The following is a 20,000-nucleotide window of genomic DNA, read 5'->3' as shown; positions in this document are numbered from 1 at the left end:
GAGGCTATTAGAAAATAACAATTGTTGATCAAAGACAAAATAAGGTCAACATTTTGTTACACTACCATGAGCTCCCCAAACCCACTTCCCCCCCAGAGAGAGAACAACTGTTTTTAGGAGAGAGCAGCAAATCAGATGATTTGATCCAGATTACAGAAGAGAAACGCATGCTACCCCAACCAAACTATTTGATCAGAGACCTTGGTATCACAACGTCCAATGCCGTGCTTTTGACGTTGAGACTCAAGCACCTGTCTTTTTCACTCGTCAACATGATTTTCTTTTTCGGACCCAATGTGACTGGTAATTTTCAGAAGAATTGTTACCTTCGTCGCAAAAGCAAAGTTTGAAGGAAACATTAGTCATTAATAATGACTCATTATTCATACCTTCTGGACATAAGCAAATGGGATATCATATAACGATTTTTGTCCTTGGGGTAGCAACTGTTATCAGTTAACTCATGCCAGAATTAATTGAAAAGAAGCCTCTTTACTGATAAGAATTCTTAATTTTCCCCTCTTTAATGCCTAATATTTCGTGTTTTTCTTCTTTCGGGGGAGGACACATTCAGCAATTCAATGTATGGTTACTTAAATATTATTTACAGATTCGATTGGTAATCGAAAATGGATCTCTACTTTAATTTCATTAAATATATTACTTTCTCTGGTGTTAGTATTTTCAGGGTACTTTTGCCACCAGATTACGGTTTTCCTATCCTAACGGTCTTTAAATCTTTCGGATTCTATACTTTGTTTCCCTTTCCATAAGTATATAGTTCTAAATCGGCTATAATTTTTTCTCTCAATAGGTTACAATTGCACCAATCATTTCCAAGTATGTCAAATCCGTATCAATATACTGGATTAGCTTTCGTAGCCGACTTCCTTTTTATTGCATTGCATAATCATTGGATGAACAATATGCGAATCCTTCAACACAAGTCACTTTATAAGTACATTGGTTAGAAGTTGCAAAGAAAATGCATCTAACAATATCACAGGGTCACTGCTTCCATCCATCTACATTGATACCTTCGAAACAATGTTAACTTGTGTCTACTATACAAGGGCGTAACAAGGTTAGTGCAGCGAGACCACACACTTACGTTTTCCACATTAAGTGCGTAAAAAAAAGGAATAGTCCAATGCCAGTTACCTGAACATCATCCGTAAGTTTTTAAAAGGTTTTTTTTGAACGTGAAACTAGGCACAAGCAGTTCAAGGTATTAAATATATAATTTTCGATATTTTGAACCTTATCTTCAATTTCAATTCGGACGATTATCAGACAGGAATGAATGAAAATTATTTTTTCTTCTCAAAATCTTATTTCATTTAGGGAAAATAAATTTTCCCTTATAACAAAATTATCTACACATTCTCTTATCTACACTTTGTACAAACACTCAACATTTACACTAAGATGAAGCACATATACCCTTCAAAACATTCAAGATGAAGATGATAAGATGAAATTAATGGACCACATTCGGGATGCCGAGGTACTTCGATGGAATGATTAACAATTCCTTTGACTTGTGCAAACTTCATGTTTTGCATGTTCCCTTTTCTCATGGAGACTGGTCGTGGTTTACTTCCATATACATTGAAGATTCCCGTTTCTTCATGTTCTTGTAAACTAGACATCGTTCTGCGACATCCATGTACTTCTTGTACCTCTTGTAGAAACCAAGTAACTTTGTACATAACAAAAAAATGTTAGTTTACAAATTAAAAGAGTTTTCTCCCTTTCACATTCATCATGAGATGCTTTACATCATGCCTCCCATTCCGCCCATACCGCCCATGCCACCCATACCGCCCATTCCACCCATGCCGCCCATACCGCCGGCTGGTTCTTCCTTCGGGATCTCTGTAATGACGGTCTCAGCCGTGGTGAGGAGGGAGGCCACTCCAGCAGCATCGGTTAGGGCTGTGCGGACCACCTGTTTGTTGGCAAGAATATTTCGAATGAGTCATTTTGAAATATCTTTGTGTGTGTTCTTAGCCGAATCTTAATTAAACTTCAGAATTGGATCTTTTATAAGTCATTATTTGTCACGTTTAACATTGCTCTCATCACAACGAGAAGGAAAGGATGGGCACAGGTGAGGATGCACATCATTTCCATAAATATAAAACCCTTACCTTGGTAGGATCAATGATTCCTGCTTCAACAAGATTGACAAAGGTTCCAGTGGCAGCATCGTACCCATTATCTCCAGTAGCTTCCATGACCTTGTTGACAATAACCGATGCATCAACGCCTGCATTGCTAGCAATGGTGTGGCAGGGAGTCTGGATAGCCTTGCGGACAATTTCGATGCCAACCTTCTGGTCATCGTTGGCTGGAGTAATAGCCTCCAGAGCAGGGAGGCAGCGAATGAGGGCAACTCCTCCTCCTGGAACAATTCCCTCTTCAACTGCAGCCCTTGTTGCACACAGTGCATCATTCACACGATCCTTCTTCTCGTTCACCTCAACCTCGGAGGAACCTCCAACCTTCACAACGGCCACACCTGAAGCAAGACGGGCCATGCGCTCCTGCATTTTCTCCTTCTCATATTCAGAGGAACTTTCTGCAATCTGGTCCTTAATTTGCTCCACACGACGGTGGATATCTGAAGAGTTACCCTTGCCCTTCAGCATGAGGGTGTCATCCTTGGTGATCTGAACTTCTCCAACCTGGCCAAGGTCATGGACCTGGGAATAAGGAATTGAAGATGTAAGTCGTAGAAACAATGCATTCTCCCCAAGAAGAGGTAGTGGTTACTATGATATATGAGAGTTCATTTTAGAATAACTGCACCAGAGTAATTTCATTTCCCTATATCAAAGTTTTGAATCCGAAATTTAAGATGAATTAACATTTAATAAAAGATCACCACTAATCTTAAATCCTACAACAAACCCTCTATAAATGTCTTACCTGAACATCCTCAATCTTGACCATGCTTGCTTCGTCATTGAAGACAATAGCACCAGTTGCAATGGCAATATCATGCAGGGTATTCTTGCGGTTGTCACCAAAGCCAGGAGCCTTTACAGCAGCAACCTGGAGGCCAATCTTCAAGCGGTTCACTACAAGTGTGCTCAAGGCTTCTCCATCAATATCCTCAGCAATGATCAGCAGAGGTTTCCTGCATCAAATACTTGGTTAATTAACATAGAACTTCAAAAGAATTAAGTCACAAGCAATTCTCATTGCTATTATTCTACTAGTATTGAAAATGATTCAAAATATTACATTTCAAAATCGTTAGCAGGTCCACCTCACAACAGCAAGAATTCTTGGCATTTTCTAAATACTTTATTAAAAATATGCCAATTATAAAAAGAATTATAAATATAAATAAAACTCCCTCACTCCGAGTCATTCCAACTATAATAATAAATAGCAAACCAATCTTACCTCTGGGCATTGGCAAGTTCTAAAACAGGGATGATGGACTGGATAGAGGAAATTTTCTTCTCCGAGAGCAGGACAAGGCAATCTTGATATTCAACCTTAGCCCCCTTGCTGGAGTTGATGAAGTAGGGCGAGATGTAGCCACGGTCGAACTTCATGCCTTCAATGACCTAATGAATATCCAGGAATTAATGCTTCTAGATGCACAATAGATACACTATCATGGTTATGTCACTGACTTTGGAAAAAGGTTGCAAGGAAAGCAAAGAAATTAAAAATGACACTTACCTCCAGCTCATCCTTCAAGGTCTTGCCATCCTTGACTGTGATGACACCCTCACGACCAACCTGTGGGATACAGACATTTGATATTCAAGATACTCAATATTCACCATGGCTTTATTATCATTTTTACACCTGTAAAAAATTACCTTAGTTGCCAAATCGCAAACCCAAAATATTACCTTCTCCATGGCTGCCGAGATCAGATTGCCAACTTCAGTGTCTCCATTGGCTGAGATGGTTGCAACTTGGGCAATCTCTGCAGGAGTTGTCACAGGCTTTGACAGGGTCTTCAGATGGTCAACAATGGCATCTACCGCCATCATAACTCCACGCCTAATACAAAAAATATGAAAATTGAGTGACACTTCCCAATGCATTAAAAAAAAAAAAAATATATGGCATTTAAATATAGGAGAAAAAAAAATGCTATTTCAATGAAATTACACATAATAACCAACATCAAATAAATAAGTAATAAAGCCCAGAAGAATTCCCTTACTCAAGACTACTAACAATCAGGACACCCCATGATAGTAAAAGGCACTCATACCTAATCTCCACTGGGTTGGCCCCTTTGCTGATCTTCTCAAAGCCTTCCTTTGCAATAGTGCGAGCCAAGACTGTGGCTGTGGTGGTTCCGTCACCAGCCTCCTCATTGGTGTTGTTAGCTACGTCTTGGACCAACTTGGCTCCGATGTTCTGGAACTTGTCCTTCAGTTCGACAGCCTTGGCCACTGTGACACCATCCTTGGTGATCTTGGGACTGCCCCAGCTCTGCTCAATGATCACATTTCGGCCCTGCCATAAGACGAGGAAGGTTAGGTCTAGCCTTGCTAAATCATCCCCATGGCAACAATGAAATTACATCTCTATAAATATATGCAATGATGTCTTTCTATAAATTCAATGGAATGTAAAGGTATCGGTACTGTTCTTGTATGGAAAAGCTTCTATCCAAACTATCTTACAATAATTACAATATTCTCAATATATATATAGACCGTTAAGCAAAGGAAGCCATCACTCGCATCTAGATCAAATTGCAGACCTAACCATATAAACTCTAGTAAGACATGGACTGGCTTACATTCCAGTAAAATTACCCATACATTTTTTTTTTTGTTAATACAAAACTTGGTAATTGTTCCAAAAATGACCACATGATGGGATACTATGGCCTCAAGGTTTCTCATTCAACAAGGTCAGCATATACCTATCCACAGCATTGTTGGACCAAGGTGTGTGAGCATTGATTAGCAGACATGAATATCTGACTGTGGGCTCATTAGAAGTGTGTGTATATCTGTTTATTCTACCCTTCAGAGTAATTACTTTAGTGCCTCCCAATTTGCATTTACCTAAATATGACTTTATCCCTATATTTATAACAATATACGTTCACATAATATTTATATGTATTTCATGATTTCAACCAAATATTTCCTTTGAATTTATAGACCACACTTCTATGGGCACAGTTATCATCATCATCAATTTATAATAAATATCAATCTTCTGACACTATAAATAAAACAAATACCAAAGGCAGTACTTAATCAGGATAATTTAGGCTGCCATTTTTATAGGACTGAAGGGAATGTGCAAAACTTTGTAAATTATTAAACATTTTCAGCAAGATGGTAAACATTACATAACATGCAAGTAAAATGACAAATTGTACTTCCTGAAATTCTAATATTATTTTTGAACATGTACAGTATATAATTCATTGCATTAGGAATGTCACTTCATAAATTAATAAATGTATGAACTGTGGCATGACTGATGATAACACTCATGACATTCTCATGACGAAATCAACAAGATACCAAAGTGCCACGCAATAAGTCACAGTCCCTTTCAAATAACTCTTTAAATAATATAAAAAAGACAAAAGTATGTCCATTACATAACCGGCCATTCGCCAGCATCGTTTGCATGTATATCGTGCAGGTAAAACAAAAAGAAAAAAAATCCTTCCTCGACTGACCTTGGGGCCCATGGTGACCGCCACGGCATCGGTAAGGACGTCGACGCCCTGGAGCATCAGTGCCCTGACCTCGGTGCCAAACTTGACATCCTTGGCATAGTGTCTGGCTAGGCAGTACCTTGTGGCCTGACGGGCAACGGGAGTTCGCAATAATGAAGCTGCACGATGCATTCTGCAATAGGAAGAAATAGAAGTTTGTGATTGCCCTTTAAATTTGCTCGAGTCGAGAGCATTGTATGTGTGGGATTTTTTAAAGGTCTTGCGTGAGCATTCAACAGGATATTTCTTTATCTCACACAAAGCCGGCTTGGGGAGGGGAGTGGGGGCCTCTCAGCCCGGCAACAACACTCAGCTGAGACCATGTGGGCTCCTCCTAAGCCGGCCATTGTGAGTTTCAATCTTATTTCACGTTAAATCTACATATCTACAATCTACCACAACTCGCTACGAGAACCTAGCCATTCACAATCTCCCACTACCAACACTCACTCACCTGAACGTGGTTTGTGGGAAGGTTTCTGTAGCAAAGACACTAAACACGGTCCCGAAGGAGGTCTGACGGCGTCTAGAATGAGATGCAGACGACTCGCTCGAGCCTCCACAATGTCCACTCGCGCTGAAGCTTCTCGACACACCCGTACCGAGCGTGACGAGGGCGATGACGTAACACTGCCTCGAAACCTTGTAATGCGGGGTTTTAGGGGATATGTTAGTTTTGTAGAGTGAAAGAAGGAGTTATTAGGGTGGTCAGACAATGTTTATTTCGTTGTTGGTTGAGAATAAATGCGATATAAATGCGTTTCGTAAGCGGAGTTATTTAACTTTATTGGAATACGCTCGGTTAAGGGCCCTGGATCATTCTAGAACGCAAGCAAATTCCCCATTCATTCAGATATACGCGAAAACACCAAGAGAAAATAACCACAGAAGAGTTAAACCCTCTAAAGTACAGCTAATTCCACGAAAAAACGAAAACAAACAACATTAGCACCAAAGAAACCTCTAGAATAGACGTAGAGACGAAAAAAAGAGCGAAGAAGTGCGCATGCGCTCAAGTGCGAAGGCCATGTGCTCGCCTCTCCTCCGGCTGCAGACGACGCCGACGCACCGGGACTAGACGCTTCTCTCAGCTGCTTCTCTACGTCTCCTCGGAAACCCCTCTTGAGTTGAAAATGGTGAGTCCTCTTGCGCTGTTGTAATTGCTTGTGTGAGACACTATATGTTCTTGTCCAGTGAAACGTTTGGGATTACATTACCGGTCGGTTTTTAGTTCTTTTGGTAATACATTAACGATTTGGTCGGCATGATGTCCCTGCCGTCTCTCGGCGGACATGGCCCCGTGGGCTGGGAGTTCTGTCCTTGGGGTCCTTTGCCTCAATAAGTGACTATTAAACTGAATGAGGCATAGGGGCGTTTGGGCGAAACCGCTGTCTTGTTGATGTTAGAATTAATGCGTGGGGACTTCTTTGTTACGTAAGACTTTAATGATGGTTCTTGAGGTTACATGACTTTTCCAAGACCTGTGGAAGTTCAAAGAATTCTGATACTTTATAGATGACTTGCGTGATTTTAATAAGGTCAGGCATTTTCATACATGTCACTTGGTTGTGAAAAGGAAAAATGTATTTGGATTTTATTACATTTTTATTCAGTGTAAAATATTCTGCTGCAGTATTTGATTGCTGAAGTTTAGAGGATCACATTTTCAATTGAAGCGGGAAATTGGGTGTTCATAGTTGTCACCATTTCTAAATAGGTTCAACTGTGATATTACTAGAACAATGCTTAGTGGGATAGTGGGTATAAGGTGCCATGTTCCCTCCCTCAGGATTATGAATTGAAAACTTAATATTAGTTGTCAGACCATTCACCATTTAGGTAAATAACAAGGTGAAACAATTCAGTCACCCAAAGAGCAAGGAATATTGTTCCAAACCTGTTATTTGAAAGCAGGGAAGCCCAATTCATTAATTTTCCCCCATAGCCTCCCTTCCCTCCGAATCTTCCTTGTGTTTTAGTAAGAAAGTGTCATTTAGACTTGACTCCATTTTTGGACAAATGTATATTCATTTCTCAGAACAGTGTGACCCAAAATGCATTTGTCTTTTCAAAGTATAGTGTTAGTTAGATCTTCAAAAGGCAGAAAGAGTAGCCAGTAAAATACTCGTGCTTTGAGAGAATTAAATCTTTACTCTGTTGTCCATTTCTTAATCTGATACCCCATTACCCCACAGGCTGGTGCTCTGAAGAGGTTTGTTCCCCTGTTTGACCGCGTGCTGGTCCAGAAAGCCGAGGCCATGACCCGCACCGCAAAGGGCATCTTGATCCCAGAGAAGTCGGTAGCCAAGGTCCTCTCCGGGAAGGTGGTTGCTGTAGGAGAGGGAGCCAGGACCGATGTAAGTTCTGCTTGTTATTGATATTGTATCATTGTAATTCTTGTTACTCTTGTTTTTGTTGTTGTTTTTGGGTGTATTAGAGAAGTCTTGAAGATTTTAGAATGTTAGATGGGTTCATTTGCATTTGAGATTTTGAATATATGGAATGATATTACAATGTAGGTAGGGATATTTGCATGTGGAATAAATCATATTCTTAGTTTTGTTGTTATATTGTGTGTATATGATTTATAATGTCAATTTTCCTGTTTCAATTGTGTTCAAAGTAAAAACAGAATGGATTAACCCATTGGCAATAGGATTTTTTTTTTTACATAGACTTTATATAAGGTTTAGTCACCAAGTTATCACTTAGTAAGTTTATTTGATCCTAATCCTTGAATTTTCAGTGTTTATTAATGATAACTTTGTTTTTTATCAGTATCAGAATAATTGTATTAATAGTAATACTGATGTTAGAGATGATAATAGTAGTAATAGAAAAAAAATTAAAAATAAATGAAGAGGGTTCATGAGTGAGGTCAGATAGGAATACTAATTAAGTTTTTGATAAGAACCATCTATGTGTAAAAAATGAGTCAAGCAAAACCATGTTAGTTAGCATTGATTTATTCAATGTTATAAAAAAAATACATTCTTTTGTTATCAGGCTGGCACTACAATTCCCCCAACTGTTGCCGTTGGCGATGAAGTGATGCTCCCTGAGTTTGGCGGCACAAAGGTCACCCTCGAGGACAAGGACTATTTCCTCTTTAGAGAAGCGGAACTCCTGGCCAAGATGAAGAGCGAGTAAAAACAGGGCTTGTAGATAAGAGATTCACCGGGTCATTTCGTAGGCTGATGATCACAGAGGGTCATTTCGTAGACTGATGATCACAAGAGGCCGAGGGGAAAAGAGAGATTCCAGCAGATCGAGGATTTGCCACGTGTGTTAGTCTGCGGCCTGTTTCAGTTCACTTTGTGGAAGGAGTATGGTGTGAGTCTTAACATGGACCAGTTTTCTATGTATGTATGTAATCATCACACATAATTCATTTTGTCATTCATCATTTGGGGCATGAATGTTTTGTCCATCTAACATGTGTATATAGAAGTGTAAAGCATTGTTTTACAAAATATAGATTGTTTTCAAGACTGTTGTATGATTCTATACCTTGTTTATTATTGTCTATGGGGGTAATTAATTATATCATTCAGATAATTTTATTTCTGATTGAGTATTGGGAATACTGGTGTTTTGAGAAAATGGAGTTGATGATTGAAACCTGTAATGAATTAAAAGGAATTATATATATAAATATAAATATGAATATAAATATATATAAAATTATAATTATGATTTGTTATCTACATATATAAATCTTTAAACAAGTTTAAACCAAGTATATAAAGCACTTAGGCTGTCCAAATATCTTAAATTTTATAAAGAAATCATTTAAGAGCAAATTCATAAACTAAAAGTGAAACCTTTTTTTTCAGCTGACAATGGCTGTTTAAATTACAACAGGAAATTTTTATTATATTTTTGATGTCAAAGTATACAATTTACAATAGAGGATTTGTGGAAACTTTTTTGCAGAATCATTGAAAAATATTGTGGCATTATGAAAGGGTTGTGAAAGTAGATATATATTCTGAAATTTTATTGTTCCTTCTAAAATGTTTTTGACAATTTTTAGTAAACATTCCAAACAAACTTCATGCAAAGATTATACAAATAAACATGAATCCTGTCAGGATGTATACATATTGAGAGTTATGATGACTTTCAGATTTTTATATTTTATTAATAAAAGCATTGCATATGTTGTGCCAAAAAGGTAGTGAAAGTAGTACTCAAGAAACTAAATAAATTATTACAATTCCTGAGTTTCATCCTGTTAGTGTTTACAGGTGCATGTGGGTGCAATTGCAAAGAGTGGATAGGTTGCTATTTAACGATTTCATTTTATGGTCATTGGTTAGTTTTATACGAAAACTAGAAATAAAGCATATGTAAAGTGATTCTATTTCACACTGCCAGGGAACATTACAGGATTTGTGTAGGGTGTTTTCTAAGAGATCCAGTAAGGGTGAGGTTGGCCTGGGTCAGTGACTCCTTAGGTAAAGGTGCTTTGAGGACAGTCCTTGTGCTGGTCACCTTCTGCTCGAGGCTCACTGACAAGTTTTTCCTTCCGAGGTCCACGTCCACCGTCCGCAGGTGACGCTGCAGGGCGTGGAGAGCATCGCTGGAAAGGAAGGCACAGGTGAGAGAGAACAGTTCAATACTAGCAATAGTAAGGACACGGTACCAATGCTTAAACACTGATCATATCAGTGAAAACATGAAGGCGATTTGTGCTGCAAATGACAGCCATTCGCAATATATTAATGTTGATCAAATTGTTAATTTATATACTACCCGTAGCTCTGGGCAACTCACAGCGCTTTGGCCAGTTTTTCTCTAAGGAGAGTTCGAGTTTCCGTCAGGTGCTGGACCTCTGCCATCAGGCCATCCTGAGGAGCGTCCCTCACCAAGTCGTGCCGTACTCGAGCCGTCCTGCCCTCCAGCCTCGTCTGCGCCACCTTCAGGGGCAACGAAGAGGCCCGAAGCTGCTCTTCCAGGGCCGATATCTAGGAACAGGGCAAAGTAGAATCCATAGTGTGACTTGACTGCAGGTTAGAGCATACTGAGCTTTGATGCAAGTGGACCGAGGGTGGTGAAGTATACCATAGCCAGGAGGGTTAGTGTAAAACCAATGTTTCTCAAATTCCCCAATTTCATATTCTGACTGCGACCTTCGAGAAAAAAATGTGAGTGAATAATATAGATATTTAAATATTTACATATACACTTACATACAGGGAAATTCATTCTACCAGACGTTTCCTTCAGTTAATGGGCCACTCCAAGAGTTTTATTTACAAGCACCAGAAAAAAAGTATAGGTATAAGCATACTTATGAGTGTTTACATTAATTAAAGAAGCATAGTAGATGGAGACAAACTATAAGATGGTTGGTCGATCCGTTACAAAAAGGATTCTCAGTAAACACATTCCCTGAAGGAATGCTCCTACTCCACCTCCTCCTCCTGAGCTCGAATTTCCTCCAGAAGTCGATCCTTCTGCCACTGCAGTTCATCCCTTGCTCGACTCTCCTGGTGAAGCCTGCGTCGAAGAGCATAATCCGAGGCCGTCTGTTGCGTCTCATCGTCCCGCCGCGCTGTCTGAGGATCACCGACGGATAAGCTTCGACTCGGCCAAAATGTCACGGATTTTATGTGCAGAAAAAGCGTCGATTTTATTTTACATCAAGCATAAGCGTCGTGCATTACGTATTATTATAGATTAGGTAGGCAAGGTGTCTGTTGTTAGCTTAGTGTTGTTTTCTCATGCATTTAACTTGCACAGGGGATCTCGAGCATGGTTATTTGTGCCATAGGATTTGTTTCCATACAGTCGATGAACCAATTCACTTGAAACATGATGATTGGATCTCTCTCTCCCTCCCTCTCTCTCTCTCTCTCTCTCTCTCTCTATCTATCTCTCTCTCTCTCTCAAATTCACAGCTGCATTATTAGAGTGACGAAGTCTACTACCAAGGAATCACGGGAGATGTTCAAATTGCATAACCAGTTTCTCGAGTATAGAATTGTTGTAGATGTGTATCAAGTAAGATTCTAAAATCAGTCATTCAAATCAAATGATGTTGAAGATTTACTGTATAGGCAGTAAATAACCTAAACAAAAAAATCACTTTGTAATATAGGTTATAATGACATGGATTACTAGTGATTAGGCAAGGGATGAAGTGTGGACTCATAATTCCGGACCTGTGTATAGGGAATCGTGGTGCATATACATTTATTATTATTATTATTATTATTTTATATATATATATATTTTTAACAGGATTAACTTTGTGTATGTGTATATATATATGTGTGTGTGTGTGTGTGTGTGTGTTTGTGTGTGTGTATGTGTATCTGTTAGTGTTAGTGTTAGTGTTTGTGTTTATGCATTTGTGAGAGAGAAATGGAGATAGAACGGGGTTGTAAAATTATAGGAGAATATATGTATATATATATGTATAGAGAGTGTCGTTACATATAATAAATTTCATATTACATATACTTAAGTTCTAATATTCATTATCATATTTTTTTTTTACTACTGAAAATACAACAGTAACTAATTATGCTACAGCGATAATAGTAGTAGTAGTGTTGTAGTAGTAGCAGTAGTAGTAGTAATAACAATGATGATGATTACAATAATAATAATAATAATAATAATGAGAATAATAATGAGAATAATGATAACAAAGATAACAATAATAATAATCATTACCATTCGTAGATTTATAGTTATCACGGTTATTTTTATTATTGATATCACTATCCTTGTCGTAAGCTCAGAACCATAAATACAAATTATTCTATACTATATATCATTAGAAATGTATTTAATGTCATTATTATTACTATTACTATTATCATCATTATTGTTATTTAGTGACATTAACAGGATAATCATTTTTATCATTACCATTAGCATTATTATAATTTAATCTTCACTCAAAATAAAGAAGCAGCAGTTACCATCACACATTTAATCATTATAACTAATACTCAAATTTATTTACAAACTGATTAAGAGAAAGACAAAACTTCTATATACAGCTCACGATCACCATATAGTGATCCCTTACTTGTATGGTGACACACATTCGATCCCTCAGACTTTGCGATTCCTTGATGGCGTTTTCTGCGGCGGCCATATTTTTTAAGGGGTGCTCTAGCCAGTCGGCGGGCAAGATGGTTCCTTGAAGAGAATGGGAAGAAAACCTTGAGGACAAATTATCGTGTCCGAAAGAGGGGAAGAAAGAGAATGCTAAATGGGAAGAAGGAAAATTTATGGATGGGGAGTACAGGTACATGAGATGTCCATAAGATGGAATTTTTCTCAGGGGGAAAAACAGCAAAACAAATACAAGGGAAAGCTGATGAATAATCAGCAATAGATTAGAAATTAAGATGTAAATCATAGCCGATTACAAGAAGAGAAATCTGAAGAATAATTGATAGAAGATACAAAATGAGAAAGATAAATAATAGCCCGGCTGAATGTCTTTATAGTTCGAATCTCTGACCTGGAGGGACTCGAAGCGGATCGGGTTTGAAGGAGATCTCGGGGGAGTGTTCCGTAAGCGCCTCCTGCGCTCTGTCCACCGCCAGAGCTGCTCTCTGTCGTGAACAGGAAGGTTGCATTTACTCTTTTTCTTATTTCTTTAGAAAAGGAGTAAAATCGTATGTCTATCTTTCTCCCAGATTTCCAGTCTCTCTCTCTCTCTCTCTCTCTCTCTCTCTCTCTCTCTCTCTCTCTCTCTCTCTCTCTCTCTCTCTCTCTCTCTCTCTCTCTCTCTCGCTCTCTCTCGCTCTCTCTTTCTCAGTATGTCTATCTATCTGCTTATCTGTCCGTCTATCTGTCTGTCTCTCCATCTATCTATCCATCTATCTGCCTGTCTGTCTGCCTATCTATCTTCCAATTTTTCTGTATGTCCTCCTCTGTCTGTCTGCCTTCATCCACTTCAGTAATTTATACTTTTAAGGTGCTACAAACATTAAATTATCCAAATGAAATATACAAAACACACACTTGAACCGAAAAATCATGCATATTGAACGATTAAAATCTGGCAACCGGCAAGAGGAAGGGACGATGTCCAGAAATGGCGTATTTCGAATAGCCTATTTATCCCTATTTCTTCCACTTAGTCAAGGAGCACCTACCTTGTCCTTGAGATCGTCCTGGAGGTTCTGCTTGGCTTCGTGGAGGACCCTCAGCTGTGACACCGCTTCAAGAACCGCCTTCTCCAGCTCTGCCCGCGATTTCTCCAGCGTCCGTACTTCCTTATGAAGCTCCAGCTGTAACAGAAACAGTAACAGAACGATGAAGTCTGTCTTAAGTTACACTAAATTAGGACAAATGATGTTACTTCGTTATGGCAGACGCTGGACTGTGGCAGATGATACTGACATATTTTAATACCAATTGAGTTTTCCTTATTGGGTTGTGTTATGATGATTTTTTTTTTTCAATTTGTTGGGTAAACACTGGTGTTTATGGGTAGATGTTGAAGGTATTCTTAACACTAAATGTATGTATGTATGTATGTATGTATGTACGCATGTATGTATGTATGCATGTGTGTATGTATGTATGTACATATGTATGTATGTGAATGTACACTTGCGGGTTTGTAATTATACTAACGATTTTTGAAGACGTACATGCATGGATACTCTACCGTACATATACGCTTTACACACATGTACGCATATAAAAACCGACATCTCATATGACATATATTTAAACTAGGATTAACTCAAATATATTTATGTATTTTACAAACGTATATTTACAAACACAAAAATCCCTTCGCTGTGCACAAATGCACATACATATTGGATTGTGTGCGTGTATAATATATGAATACGTATATGCCATATAAGATGTCAATTTTCATATGCGTACATGCGTATGATACGACTATGAAAGCGGGATTATCCATGCACGTATATCTTAAAACAAACGTGAATATATTACAAACCTCCATGAGTGCATTCGTCTCCTCACCTCAATGTCATCCTTAACAAGGTCACCCTCCCTTCGTCGCTCTCTGAGGGTGAGACACTCCATGGCCGTGTTGAGTGGAGACACCCTCGCCTCCAGCTCGGCCTCTGTAGTCTCCTTGGCAGCCTCCAACTTCGCGATCTCAGCCAGGGTCTTGGGGGAGGAGTATGGGGAGGGGTGGGGGAGTAAAGAGGGAGGGAAGTTGAAATTGGAAGAAGGGTGAGACGAGGGTGGGAGAGGGAGGAAGAGAGGAGAGAGGGACGTCAAGTCGATGAGGAGGAGGATAAAGGGAGGAGGACAGAGGAAAAAGAAGATGAATAGAGATTATTGCCCTATGATAAGAATAATTGTCGAAAAGAAATGTGATTATCAATTGCTTCTTAAGCTATCTTTACATTTTCGTAGTAACATAAATAGCATATTATTTGGTCCACCATATTCCCCTGAGGCACCGCACCTACTTGTCTCAGTGAGCGATCCAGGTCGTCAGTGACTCTCTGGACCTCATAGATTCGGTCTTGAAGGCGTATGGTGTTGTCTGCATTATCCCACCATGTCTTATTAGTTGTCTGCAATATAAACGATGAACACAACTTGATTGGAAGTTGCATTTAGACACAAACATCATAAAACTATAAGATTCACACCGAAATATGCTGGTACATACGCTCACGTAAACACATTATAATACACAAGATGACCCCCTATACTGACCTGATTACGGAAGTGTTTAGTCTCATTTCGCAAGTTGTGAGAGGTGTTCCTGGTGTCGTGGCTGGCCTGACGAAGGGCGGCATTGTTGCGATGCCAGTCTTCCGGCAAGTGTCGTGCCACGGGTTTCTCCACCTTCATTTTCGCTGCTGGGTGGCACTTAGGAACCTTTTGCTAATCTTCTTTTCTTTTCGTTCGTTTCCGTTTCCTTTCGTTCGTCTTTCTTCTTCCTTCTTCTTCCTTTGCGATCCTTACTTGTCTGTGTCTATATTCACTTGTTTACGCTGTTTCCCAGACTTCTTTATTTTTTTTATTGGCTTTTCGAATTTTTTTCGTTGACTTCCTAATCCCACACGAAACATGTTATTATTAGGGTCCAATTGGTCATTATCGCGAAAGTTGTCGAAAAAAAGATAATCGTTAAGGATACTTTCGTAGCATTTATTTCACTTTCGTTGCATTATTTCAAATACATTTGTGTCCAGCTATCTAAGGTACATTTAGACTTTAAAGTTGAACTGTATATATATATATATATAATCCCCGTAAGATATATCCTATTGTACATTAACAATTGATTAACAACACTTCTTATTCCGTTTTAGCAGTAATGTTCAGATGGAAGAAGGTAAATTATGTTTACCATGCATCTGTCGTAAGGCTTATACAGGTTATCATGCAATGTGGATCGTTTAAAAGACACTGACATAGCTTATTTCGGTCTTAGAAGATGCCAAAGAACAATTGAAACGGACCAAAACCATGACTAACAACTATATGTAACAATATCTAAGATTGCTAGAATGCAACCATATCTAACTAGTATCCTATTAAACTAATTCGAAGTTAGAAATGTCCCTCACACTTTTTTTTTGTCCTATTTTTCTTACCACATAGAAATGCACATTAAAGAAACCGTCAAGATATCCAAATATGTTTTCTCCTATTTTATGCCAGTCAGCGAGAATTGTTTATGTCTTTTTTTTCAATAACTGAGAAAGTCTATGAAAGACACACGTTACCTGCTTGAGTTGGCCGTGTCAGCTCGGAGAACGCGTCCCTAGCAACGGTCATAGCAACCGCTCCCTTTCGTTTCGTTGTGTCTATTTAATGAATGTTTCAAATGTATTATTCGTGACTAAATGATCATGGTGTATTCATATGGAAAATGTTCAGATATTTCAAACAAGTCGGTTTTGAATGATATGAAACAAGGTCATGTCCTTAGAAGTAATTCTCGATGCAGAATGCAGTAATGTTATCATACTGAAAAGAAAAGAAAAATACATGTCTTACCTTTGCAACATCAAAAGGCTTAAGAATAAGAAGTTTTGATCCTCTAGGCCAAGAAAACCCCTTAGAATACTACTAAATAAAGCCAGAGCTAGAGAATCGAACGCCGTGGCCAGTGCCAACCCGACAGTCAGGAAAGGTGGAGCGGTCTAATCCTGCCGCCAGCGTTCGAAATAAGTATTTTACAAACATGAAAAACTTGATATTGCAATGGATTGCATAAGTGAAGCATGTACAGAAAATCGGTGTTAGGTGTTTCTATAATCCGTATAATACGAAGATTACATGGGTTCTATGATTTGTCGGGATATTGCAAATGAAAATAATGGATTTTATTATATCTAGTAAAATTGTAGGTGTCTTGTCATTGGACCCCCCCCCCTCAAAAAAAGAAAAATAACATACATTTCCTCGGAGAAAACTTTATGAATCGTTACTAAAAAAGATAAATGGTGCGATATGAAGTGATACATGATTTAAATATGGAATATTGTCTAGTTCAGAAAACATACATTTCTAATGCAATAGGAGACCTCGGCTCTTTTGCAACTGACTGTGAGGTTTCGTTTCGAAATATTGCTAAAAAATGTTGATGAACAATCTGAGTTAAAAAAATGATATCTTTAATGAATATAGCATAATAAGAGTCAGATCGAACACTATAATTGAGTTAGTTTGATATATAACACACACGAGATCATCCCGACAGATGTTTGGAAAGGAAAGTAAAAAAAAAAAAAAGAAATAAACTTGATGACGTCACAATTACTTACGAAAACGACTACGCGAACATCCTCGGATCCAACAAATCAGCTGGCAGCACGTCTCATAAGCAACATGGAGTTGGATCTTAATCGTATGAGTACAGAACTTAGTGCTATTTAGTAGAATCGGAATCTATTTTCAGGTAGATGCGGTCGGGCTCTGTTATTTGTTTATATTGACAGGAGTTCGGCATTTATCGTAGAGGTTGATAGAGGGCAAGGAGCGGCAACATAAGTTATCGTGAGAAAGAGGTGCCGAATAAGCAATAGAAAAAAAGATAATGGCTGAAACGTCACAATCTTTCTTCCAAACGGCAAAATTCTTCATCTACGCTTCGGGAATATTCTTTCTTTATTTCTATTATGGGATTCTACAGGAAACCATGTAAGTCTGCCATATTGTATAGCGGCTTGGTTGAACTTGGTTAAGGTCACTGGTCTGGTGAACTTGAAATACCCTGAATTTACTGAATTTTCTTTCATTACTATATACGCTTTAACATGACATGACTAAATTATAACCAGATTTATGTGACCATAGGCCACCAACTGATCTACCTTAGTCTAAAATTGCTGACAAAATTAGTAATGGTTGTTGGAGATTAGGCTAAAGCCAACAAGCATTGGCCATAAAGATTGTGTGATTTTTGTATAGTATTTTTTCATTCTAAATTGGGTTGTTGTAGGAGGTAAATATTCTCATCCTGTTAATGATGGGTGACGTGCTTTTTCTTCACACATGACGCAGGAGCTCTGGCCTGATGACAGGCGTCATGACGTTTGGGTATTTAGGATCACTGTGTTATTTTATTGTGCTATGAATAAGGAGTGAGTGATTATGACAATTGCAGAAATAATTATTATAACTGCAGCAATATTGGGTTTCACCTAACATCCAAAACCTAGATGGCACCACTTTCTTCTAGCACCAGCAGGAAAGAGAGTCTTGAATGACACCCATTTACGGTCTCTAGCAAGCACTATCTTTATAGAGTAATGGCACATAGCAAGATGCTGACCTAATGCTCTAAAGTACCGCTGATGAAGATGTGCAGACAGAACTAGAAGAGGAAGGTGGCTCAAACCATGCCCAATGTCTACAATGTGCCCCTGTGCCAGTAGAGATGCCCTTTACTGTGGCACTCACAGTCATAAGCACAAGTTTCCTTCCTCACCCCTACCTCTTCATGTTATCTTCAGTATGGAGGATGATACAATTCATAATTTTTCATTACAATACATAAATTCAAAAAAATAAAGTTGCTTTTTGTCCTCCCCTAAAACAGCAATACTTCTGTCACACTGAGTGTAAAGAAAATAATGATCTGATATGGACCCTAAACTACAATTTTAATTAACTGCAGAATTGATAATGCCTGTGATGTGAGAGGTATGTCTCTAAATACAGTGAAACACAAAAAATACAACACAAAAATGGCTCTAGCTCTACAATGAGTGACTAAATGAGAGTAAGAAAAGTCTAGGCATGGTGTGGGAAGCTGCCCCGCTCTGAAATAAAACCCATCCTGGAGCCTGGGTAAGCAGATCTATCCCCCGTCTGCAATGGGTTGATAGTGCCCTGTTACTTAATATCATGAAAGTGGCATAGATGGATTCCTCTCACACTATTCCACTCCTATAACCCATAATCAGGCTTATATAGTAGGGGAAAATATGGAGTAAATCAGGTTCTTTTAACCTTCATCCTGCACTGGTAAACAATTGACTGATGTCTTTTTGTTTTACCTGATGTGCACTCATTTGAAAAAGAGACATCTATTGGAAAAACAATTTTAATCCATTGGTTGCGGTATTAAATAAATATTTGTGCAGCAGGATGGCTGGTTTACATGTCTGGCACAGTGCCATCCGTGTCTATGACTGACTCTGCCTTTGCAGCAAATCATGACATCTGCTGCCAATGGGTTAAGATGTTTAGTTCTTCTATAGATGATAACCATTAAGATTTACCCCCTAGTTTGACTTGCTAGTCATAGTGTTTTCATGATCCTTGTTGTCAGTGAATCCAAGGGCTTAACTTTTTGAGTGAGTTTCAAGCTGTTTTTTGTATCATAAAGATGTGTATGTGTTCGTGGTAATATTTCCGGTAAGGGGTACTTATTGGAGATGCGGAATATACATAAATGATATATTCAAAATTTGTATCACTGATCCAGGAACCAGCCCAAGCTTCAAGTATACAAAACCAAATGAAAAACTACTGTAAACTGTATAGATATATGTCTGCACACACACAATTACTTACAGTGTCTATAGTTTGTTTTGTCTTACAATCTTAGTCATAAAAGAATGAAAGAAATTTTGTTGTCAGTCCACCAATTCAGTAGATCTTAGCTTTGTCCCAAGGGTAGGGAGATAAGAACATTGTAGGTTAGGAAAGGGGATGTGGTCAGGAGACTTTGGTAGTATCGCATACCAGAGGAATTAATTGATTCATAGCTGTAAGGAAAGTTTATTTTTTTATGCCATTTTAGATGTTTTTATACATTATTTTTTAACCCTTCTGAAAT

General features: G+C 38.4%; 4 protein-coding genes across 6 annotated transcripts in view; 2 read left to right on the top strand and 2 right to left on the bottom strand.

The window, feature by feature from the left end:
• Positions 1 to 1,667: 1,667 nt before the first annotated feature.
• Positions 1,668 to 6,698, bottom strand: LOC122261923 (heat shock protein 60A). The gene is made up of 9 exons (XM_043029757.2): positions 6,183 to 6,698; positions 5,690 to 5,861; positions 4,250 to 4,497; positions 3,879 to 4,032; positions 3,703 to 3,762; positions 3,418 to 3,584; positions 2,935 to 3,145; positions 2,154 to 2,708; positions 1,668 to 1,951 (listed from the first exon to the last, which is right to left on the bottom strand). Exons 2-9 carry the CDS (start codon positions 5,858 to 5,860, stop codon positions 1,778 to 1,780), a joined length of 1,740 nt encoding a protein of 579 aa, XP_042885691.2. The 5' UTR covers position 5,861; positions 6,183 to 6,698; the 3' UTR covers positions 1,668 to 1,777.
• Positions 6,699 to 6,730: 32 nt separating this feature from the next.
• LOC122261924 (10 kDa heat shock protein, mitochondrial) lies at positions 6,731 to 9,217 on the top strand. Its single transcript, XM_043029758.2, has 3 exons — positions 6,731 to 6,864; positions 7,924 to 8,085; positions 8,735 to 9,217. Exons 1-3 carry the CDS (start codon positions 6,862 to 6,864, stop codon positions 8,876 to 8,878), a joined length of 309 nt encoding a protein of 102 aa, XP_042885692.2. The 5' UTR covers positions 6,731 to 6,861; the 3' UTR covers positions 8,879 to 9,217.
• A 439-nt stretch (positions 9,218 to 9,656) lies between these two features.
• On the bottom strand, positions 9,657 to 17,540 carry LOC122261921 (tektin-2). Of its 3 annotated transcripts, XM_086538413.1 has the most exons (11): positions 16,709 to 17,540; positions 16,435 to 16,515; positions 15,416 to 15,755; positions 15,163 to 15,270; positions 14,705 to 14,854; positions 13,858 to 13,992; positions 13,218 to 13,311; positions 12,777 to 12,889; positions 11,149 to 11,292; positions 10,508 to 10,698; positions 9,657 to 10,313 (listed from the first exon to the last, which is right to left on the bottom strand). In XM_086538413.1, the coding sequence occupies exons 3-11, from the start codon at positions 15,551 to 15,553 to the stop codon at positions 10,115 to 10,117; spliced, it is 1,272 nt and encodes a 423-aa protein (XP_086394539.1). In that variant the 5' UTR covers positions 15,554 to 15,755; positions 16,435 to 16,515; positions 16,709 to 17,540; the 3' UTR covers positions 9,657 to 10,114. The 3 variants fall into 3 exon arrangements, with proteins under 3 accessions (XP_086394539.1, XP_086394541.1, XP_086394540.1); XM_086538415.1 differs by lacking the exon at positions 11,149 to 11,292; XM_086538414.1 differs by lacking the exons at positions 16,435 to 16,515; positions 16,709 to 17,540 and having other exon boundaries at positions 15,416 to 15,890.
• Positions 17,541 to 17,626: 86 nt separating this feature from the next.
• Positions 17,627 to 20,000, top strand: part of meigo (Solute carrier family 35 member B1 homolog meigo) — a 15,316-nt gene continuing 12,942 nt past the window's right edge. The window contains exon 1 of the mRNA XM_043029755.2: positions 17,627 to 17,854. Coding sequence (XP_042885689.2) covers positions 17,751 to 17,854 — 104 coding nt within the window. The 5' untranslated portion in view covers positions 17,627 to 17,750. The remainder of the gene's footprint in view (positions 17,855 to 20,000) is intronic.

The sequence above is a fragment of the Penaeus japonicus genome, unplaced genomic scaffold (assembly GCF_977035675.1).
Source record: "Penaeus japonicus unplaced genomic scaffold, GWHDUDI00000001_assembly GWHDUDI00000007, whole genome shotgun sequence".
NCBI classification, from domain to species: Eukaryota; Metazoa; Arthropoda; class Malacostraca; order Decapoda; family Penaeidae; genus Penaeus; species Penaeus japonicus.
Note: the sequence above shows the minus strand (reverse complement) of the source record. Positions and strands in the feature narration are given on the sequence as shown.